The 8968-nt window shown below is 33.3% G+C and overlaps 1 protein-coding gene and 1 pseudogene across 1 annotated transcript; one reads left to right on the top strand and one right to left on the bottom strand.

Moving 5' to 3' along the window:
• The first annotated feature begins 809 nt into the window (after positions 1–809).
• LOC142556902 (prefoldin subunit 2-like) lies at positions 810–2024 on the top strand (annotated as a pseudogene).
• Positions 2025–5215: 3191 nt separating this feature from the next.
• LOC142554980 (transcription repressor OFP11-like) lies at positions 5216–5968 on the bottom strand. The gene has a single exon (XM_075665603.1). It carries the CDS (start codon positions 5966–5968, stop codon positions 5312–5314), a length of 657 nt encoding a protein of 218 aa, XP_075521718.1. The 3' UTR covers positions 5216–5311.
• Positions 5969–8968: the final 3000 nt, after the last annotated feature.

Raw genomic sequence — 8968 nt, 5'->3', positions numbered from 1 at the left:
TAAAATGTTTGACGATTTTATGCTTTAAAATATTTTCCTTTGGATTTTTAAATAGCAGTTGGATGATTATTTTTAAAATGATGTCAAAAATATTTTATGGTTCAGCCGATGCTAAGTGAGGTTTAAAAAAAAAAATTTCTAGTACTTTTAAGCAATAAAAAGGGCAGGACGTTTCACACCACTTGCCAAAAAATTCTTCCCCTCTTGCCAACTAGCCGTCCCAGATCCATAGCGAATAAACCTTTCGTTGACTTTGGCACCACCCGAACCAAATCCAATTCTTTCAAAGCTCTAGCTATATTTTGAAAACTATCTTTTCAGAGTATTATGCTTCCCAACCCCTTAAGTCTCGTTGTCGTTGCAGATTGCCTACTTACTTATCAATTGAACCTTCTCACAATATCACCTAATATACAATATGCTTGGAAAAACCGAAGTCTGATCCTATTATAGCCAATCTATTTCTACTAACTGAGCTGAGAACTTGGTTGTAAATTAATTACTATCTGAAATATAGTTTGGATCTGGTTTGTGACAACAATGTACATCCGCATGCTGTGTTTGGGAAGCAATACAACCATAATGAAGATACAAGCAAGACTTGGTGAAAGCCTCGCGATTCTACACACGTACAGTAGTAGAAAAATGTAAGCTTGAAATATACCTACACCATTACTTTGAAACTAAGAACAGAGAAAACTTTGCCCGTTCACATCACTCGCCATTCTTTGAAGTATTGGAATGTTCATATTAAAGAACTCCTATCACCTGTAACACTTTTACAGTGGGAATCGTTGAGCATTAAGTAAATGAGGCAGATTTTAGGCAACAACCATCAGTTGAGGAGTCTCCAATCAGAATTGAGTGTACGTAATGAGATGGGTAACATCACAGGATCAGACAATATGGACGAATTAATCCATTTGTGATAATCCATGCTTGAGTACTGACCTATGAGATCTCATCAATTCCTTGTGTGTAAGCTGATCAAAAGACTTATGGTTCATTGGAAATGTCTGTGTTCCTTGCTAGTTTATCTTTTAAAAACTCACTTCTTGTCAAAGAGGTCCAGAATAAAACCTGAAACAATCTATCAATTTAGCTTAGACTCTTACGAATGCTTAGTGATGTAAGCTAATAAAAGTGTAGGCTTAGATGTTTCTTATTAGTTTATTGTTGTAGGCATCAACTGTCGTAATAAAATATAATATGAGGGAGATTTTACTCCATTAGAATTCATAATCTTTTCATATGTGGTTGACCAGTAAAGTGAGGTGGTGACAAAACTTCTGTTCACATTGTTCGCTTCAGTCAAAATAAAATTATCTTCTTGATAGTATGAGACTGACAAAATTCATCTGTTTGCGTGGCTCAATACATACTTCTCCGTGAGCGTCATTTCGTAGTGATAGGTAAGCATGCACGGACAGGTCGTATCTTGATGTCAGCTTTAACATATTTGATTTTGTTTTCAGATCAATATGAAGGTGATAGGAAGGAACCAATGAACGAGCAAGCAGTTGCCAACATATACGGTGCTATGAGGACTGATAGAACCAAATCTACCCCAAAATCAATTAACTAGAAATGGAGGCCAGTGAGCATTCACTCGTGATCAATGCTATAGAGCCGCTTGATCCTTCGAGAAAATGCTACAGGATGGTAGGAGGCGTTCTTGTGGAAAGAACTATAAAAGAAGTATTGCCTGCCGTCCAACGTAACAAGGAGGGTCTTGAAGAGGTCATTGCTCGGCTTTATGACGCTTTGGAGAAGAAGAGAAAAGATATAACTGAATTTGAGGCCAAGTACAAAATAAGAATTACAAATGGCGATAGTGCGATGAAGGATGAGAGTGGTAAAAAGGAAGGAAATGCACATGGCGTGCTTGTTGGTCATGCTGCTTCTAATGAATAGGTCATCTTTTTTTGCTTTAAGCCCCCGTTTGCTTAGTCCTTTGATTACCATCTTGTAATTCTGATACAACAGTTTTGAACTTGCGATGTTGAAACTGACAATTTCTTTTCTCTCTCAAGTTTTGTCATCGTTTTTTATGGATAGAAAATTAAAATTTTCCATCCCATCAATCAAATAATCTGTTCATGGTCCCCTTCTTTCATTGATTTCTATGTTCCCCAAGTCTGTTATTTCAAAACACCAAATAAAGAGGAATATAAAATTTGAGAATTTATCTTGACTCGTCTCTGTTCCAGGATGGAGATCTCAGTTGAAGCACATGTTGGACTGTGCATCACTCTGTCTTACACATAGGATGTTGTGTCGGTAGACTTGGCATTTTCTCGTATAAAGTTTCGCATTTTCTCGTATGGTATAACCAGTAGACCCTGCTGCAGCAGCAGTTCCAAGCCCCCCTTACTAGATATTCTCGTGTGTTCAATTTGTCTTCTCATAAATGTCGATTTGATTGAAATGACAGGTCCATGATCGGAGTATGATTTTGTTTGCGTTGGTGGTTTGCTAAATGCATCCTTTTCAGTTATCTGCATGTCGTCCTTTCTAATTATTGCTACACTGACCACACTGTTGTCCTCTTTGTTTTTTTTTTGTTTTTTTTTTTTCACTTTCTCACTTGGTCTTGTCCCCATGAATCAAGGGTGGATCGATAATTTACTTCGTATTTTTAAAAAAATCCTAAAATTTTATAGATTTCTTTTGTGATCTCTCACTGAATTATTGAAGATTGTAGACTCCTCGCTGTAAGTTACTTATGTTCTGACTCGATCACTGTTTCTATATCTGATTTTGTAAGAAGAATCACTCCCTCTCCTACGCTTATTTCATTAATTCAGTCGTACATCTTGAGTCAGCTTATTAATAGTTCCATGATTTATTTGGGAATAATTTTAGTTTTAATTTCCTACAAACTCAAATTTACATTTTCGTCTTTTTATTATTTAAATAAATATATTAATTTTGTCCACAAAAATTACATGTGTCTTCTCCCTCTAAAATATAATTTTAAAAAAATATTTTTTCTAAATTATCATGGAATAATAATATATACTTATTTTGACATACAATATAACTATTATGCGGTTTCAGATACTTGATTTCGCTCTTTGATACTCCAAATTTATAAGAACATACTATATTTTCGATTAATCACCACAAATTCAGTTATTGTTGGTCTTTTAATGGAAATGTATTAGCATTACTTATTCATGTCATTTTATTTAAAAAAAATATAGTTTATCACTCATCATGAAATAAGATTAAATATTTATTTTGACCTACAAAATACTTATTTTGGAGTTTCAAATGCTTTGACTCTTTGAATACTCCAAATATGTAAAAAAATACTGGATCTTCGAGCGATCACCATAAATTTAGTAATTGTTGGTCTTTTTATTGAAAATGCGTTAAGATCATGTCATCTAATTTTTGAAAAGACAAAGTTTCTCACTCATCATGATATTAGAAAAAGTACTTATTTTGATCGATAAAATACCATACCTATTTTGGGGTTCCAAATATTTTATTTGGATATTTGAATACTTCAATGTCTAAGAAAATACTTGAGTTTCAAATAATATTAAGTGACTTTTGATATATGATGTCATTTGTGAAGTTAAAATGTGATACCTAAATTGATAGAAAGAATACCTAATTATTTGGAGATGTGAAAATATAGTTTGAAGTTAATATTGAGTGGTACTGATGATGAAATTCGTGAAGAAAAAATGTGATACCTAAATTAATACAAATAAGACATAATTCGAGTTCACAAATTATTGATTTTTACCGTTTAAATATTCAAATTCGATTATTTGAGAATGTCAAAATATATTGTTTGAAGTTAATATTGAGTGGTTTTTATTATGAGATTTGTGAATTAAAAATTTGGTACATAAATTCGTACAAATAATATCTAATTCGATCCTACATATACTTGATTTTACCCTTTTAAGACTCAATTTTGATTATTTTGGGATATTAAAAATTTAGTTTCAAGTGATATTGAGTGAATTTTGATGTGTTATTTGTAAAGTTAAAATCTGATACCTAAATTGATATAAAAAATATCTAATTCGAGTTTATAAATACTTGATTTTACTCCATAAATATTAAAATTCAATTAATTTTTTTATGTCAAAAAATATAGTTTGAAGGTAATATTGAGTGTCATTTGATGATAATATTCGTGAAGTAAAAAATGTGATATATAAATTTATACAAATAATATATAATTCGAGTCCATAAATACTTGATTTTACTCTTTAAAGACTCAAATTTGATTATTTGATGATGTCAAAAAAATATATAGTTTGAAATTAATATTTTTCTATGGTGTCATTCGTAAAATTAATGTCAGAACTCCTTCTCTAACATACATTTCATACTCTGGCCAGAGATTTCATGCACTATTATTTCATCAGATCACACATGATATCCACACCCGCAGGTGAGCAGTGAATTCCTGACTACAATACACTGGCTCCTGCATGCGTCGCAACTGTACAAAATCTCACCACCTGAGGACCCTCTTGGAGTCGGTAAACGAGTCAAAGCACATCCATAGCATATAGAGCTTCAATGTTGTCTCGGGTCGTAAGGACTAATGGTGTACAATCATAACCACGGACTTATCATCTCGATGAATAATAACCACTTGAAAAGTCTTAGGGATGGTAGTTCGGTATAATAATCATATGACTATCTATCTGCGTGTTTGGACATCTCTATGTCCTTACCTAGAAACGCGGTACACAACGTCACAGATGCTAGTCTAGAGCTCAAGCGACCTTTATCCATGTTTTGGACGACTGAATCGACTAGGAACGAATTTAGATTACACACTGTTTACAAATGAGTTTCAACATCAAATTACGATTCATTTGTATTAAAGTATAATCAAGGTCTTTATCTATGTTGATCACATGAGTATATATATAAAGAAGTAACAAACAATGAAATAATGAATTATATTAAAAAAAAGATTTTTTATTACAACTGAGTCAATAAAGTTCGTAGCCAACAGTTGACTTACAGGACATCTAATCTAACATATTTTAATCATTTAATCAATCATTCAAACCACACTGTTATAAATTTTTTAAAACATATATTCTAATGAAAATTGATCAAGAATATCGATTTTTTTTTAAAAAAATTGTTTATAAATAATATGTTATACATTTGATTTATGAATATGGATTATAAATTCCTCCAAATCGAAAATAATATTAATAAAAATAAAACTGCCTAATTAAGTAACTTCAATTCCTACAACCTTACAATATCAATAATTATAAATCACCAAATAAAAAAGACAATAGTACTAAAAATAATATTATTAAACCGGTGCCGATGGTGTGGCACGATGTCGACGTCGGTAGTGGCGGGTTTTCCGGCAGCTCACAGGCGGCTGCATGAGGGACATGACGATGTCCGCAAAAGCATCAATAATGAATTTGTGTGTATGTTTAGGGTTTAGTGTTAAGTAACACAAGAGAAGCTCATGCAAGAATTCCCCACTACACTTCACATCCGTCCACTCGTGAGCATCGATCATCTCCTGCATTGATTTCCTGAAGTCAGCATATGGGTCCATCGTGAACTTCTGAACAGCCACGCCATTCACCACCCCACCGGAATCCGTCAACCGCCGCGGCTGCTCGAAGATGGAGTTGGAACTTCCAGGGGTGGAGAAGAAGAAGCGGTGGGAGGCAAAGGCGGAGCTGAAGTCAGGGATTGAGTCGTCATGCATAACATAATCATCGAAGGAGGAGGTGGCGGCGGAGGTGGCAGCTGAGGTGGTGTTGGAAATTTCAGTGTCAAAAGTAGTGATCGTTACAGCTGATGGATGGTTGATGGTGGGGGGCGGCGTAGAATTGTTGTGATCTTGTTCGCTGTGTTCTTGAATGGAGAGTGGTGAGGTAAAAGTAGTAATGGGGAGACACTTGAATTTGGAGAAGCAGAGGTTGAAGCTCTTCCATAGGACGTTGGACATTTTCATTTTCGCTAATGTGGGAATCTTCTTTAGAAAATGAAAATATTTATAAATGACGTTGCGAGAATGACCAAAAGGTGTATGCTCATAGGTCATATATGTTGGAATTTTTTTTTTTTAAAAAAGTGAAAACTACAATTTTGATCTTTTACTTGTATATATGTTTTTTTTAATATTTATAATCATGAAATTCACTCATATATATTGGATTTTTTTTTTTAAAAGTGAAAACTACAATTTTGATCTTGTACTTGTACATATGTTTTTTTTTATATTTATAATCATAATTATGAAATTCACTGTCTTTATATGTTAATTTATATTTTTTTTTCAGTTTTAGTCTTCTTTTATTGAAATGTTGAATTCCCATAATATATGTTGGCAACGTTCATCAACACATCATTATTTTTCGCTGTCACATCAGTATTTCGATGAAAAATGACTATAATCGAAAAAAATACAGATCAATGGACTTAAATTGTAAATTGATCAATATAATAATATAACCAAGAGTGAAAAATTGCAAGTTACATGTGACAAAAAATATAAATATCACAAAAAAAAATTAAGTAAATAGTTAAAAAAAATATGCATATTCCCTTCTCAATTTCACGGGTTCCCATGAACGTATATATGCGTTTGTTAGTTTGTGTCGTTGCAATTGTGTTTAGTGTATTTACATAGAATTAGTACGTACGGTGATAGTAGCAAAGATATTTTTGAACTTAATTGAAATTTTAAAATTTGGGCTCCTTATATGTGCGAGATCATAAGAAAGCAAAATTATGTAACATTTCAAATATTTAGCATAACCGAACAATCAAGTTAGAGAATGGGGATGTGGATATTCTTAAAGAGTTTTTTTTTTTTTTTTTAATGAAAGGGATCAAACTTTAATTTTGTCTATGTTGAGCAGAAGTGGAGGGAAGATAAAAGGATAAGAGAGATTTTCAAATCTTCACTCTAAGATCTCTATTTTGTAGTACAAGTTTCAAACTTTTTATCTCCTTTTTTTTTCGAAAAATCTCTTATTATTATTATTATTATTTTTTTGTGAATTTCGATCTTTTTTATCGAATTTTTTTTAACTTGCACAACAAGACAGAAGAAACTTATGCAACAAGAAATAAACAAGAATGAATCAAAAAAATTCAAGAATCACAAGATTCATGAACACAAGAAGACTATAATAAAAGATTTCCTTGCGACACAAGAAAAAAAGGACGCGAACAATAGAACGAGAAAAACTTGCAAAACAAAATATGTGACAACTTACTTGTCTCAAAACCTCGCCCTGATTATCAAGTGATATTAATCAGAGCAAGCCATAACTGTAACGTCCCGAAAATTTGAAGGTACACGTGTACCACATGCATGCAATTTATTAAATTTCTTTTGTATTTTTATTAAATTGTTTTAATGTATTAAATGCATGTTTATTGCATAAGTATGTGTTTTAATTCATGATTTATTAATGTTTCATGCATTAGGATTTTAAGTTGCATTTCACGCTCGAACGAGGAACGAAGACCGGTGAATTATTAGAAAAATTATTTTAATTACATGATTAATTTTTATTAATTAATATGAGATGTTTTTAAATATGATTTTTGAAAATGAGCATTGGTTGGGTATTTTTACCCACCGGATTATATTTTTAGCCGGTAAGCAAATTTTAACGATTCGAGAAACTTTTTGAGGGTTCAGGCAATATTTTCTTAAACGTACCAAAACGAAATATTTTTCGGGAGTATTATTGGACTTGAAGGATTTGTTTAAGCTTAATGAGCTCAAAATCCATTTTATAACCTTTAATTTTTATGCTAGGGCCCATTAGTGTTAATTAAGCTATTTAATTACCATTTCCCCTCTTAGCAGCCTCCCCCTCCACCAATCAGCTACCTCTCTCACGTGAAACCAGCAGCACCTTGCTGTAAAATTCGGCCCCCTTCATTTTCTTTCAAGCAAGTCTTCTCCCCGCCCCTCCGGTGCTTCCCCGACGTGTGTTTCTTCGAGTTTTTGAGCATCTACACATTAAGGCACGCTTTGTATCATTCTTTTTCTCATCATTCACGTCGTATATGTTCTGATATATGTGCTGGATATGTTTATTTTTCGTCCTTGCATGATAAAATGTTTATGCATTCGGTTTGACAAGAAATACGTAATGTTGGATTCATAACTCACGTTTTCAATGACTTTCATGTAAGGGGCTGCTAGGGCGTCGATTTTAGGAGCTGTACAAACTGTTTAAGGTGGCGATACAGGGACTGGAATTTGCTTAGTGTCGAAAGCTTTGAGGGCCGATCAATGCTTAACGTTTTTGGCTCGGTTGGTTTGTTGAGGGTTTTAGGGGTAACGAGTGGGGTTAGTTGTTTGGGCAGTAGGGTGGGCTAAGATGGTTCAAGGAGGGTCTCAAGAGTTCGGTCTTGGTTCTAGAATAACTGGTTAGGTGCTGGTCACGTTGGCTTTTAACTAGAGTCGATAAAACCACACAAGCTGTTAAATTTATGTGTCTCAAAACCCATCATCCTCGGTTATTTAAAATTCTGCGACTTATTCGTTAGTTTTCTGGAAATGTGTTCAACATATGATTTATAGCACTCTCTGTTATCATCGATTCGATAGCAAATTCGAAATTTTCTGATAAGAAACGAGGGAGATATGATTTTTCTTGTAAAGTCGCTCAAGCTGTGAAATTTCTGTGTCTCAAAACCCGTCACCCTCGGTTATTTAAAATTCTGCGACTTATTGATTGGTTTTCTGGAAATATGTTCAACATATGATTTGTAGCACTCTTTGTTATATTCAATTCGATAGCAAATTCGTAATTTTCTGATCAGAAACAAGGGAAATATGATATTTATCGTAAAATCGCTCAAGATGGGAAAATTGGTGCACATACGCTGGAGAATTCCAGCAAACTTTGGGGTTTGTTTCTAGGTCCTAAGTTGTCTGAAATAATTGGATTAGAGGCTGGTTATGGAGGCTTGAGTCATG

The sequence above is a fragment of the Primulina tabacum genome, chromosome 9, assembly GCF_025594145.1.
Source record: "Primulina tabacum isolate GXHZ01 chromosome 9, ASM2559414v2, whole genome shotgun sequence".
Lineage (NCBI taxonomy): Eukaryota > Viridiplantae > Streptophyta > Magnoliopsida > Lamiales > Gesneriaceae > Primulina > Primulina tabacum.
Note: the sequence above shows the minus strand (reverse complement) of the source record. Positions and strands in the feature narration are given on the sequence as shown.

Coding starts and splice junctions, on each gene's coding strand:
- LOC142554980 (XM_075665603.1), bottom strand. CDS start 5,968: ATGTCCAACGTCCTATGGAAGAGCTTCAACCTCTGCTTCTCCAAATTC.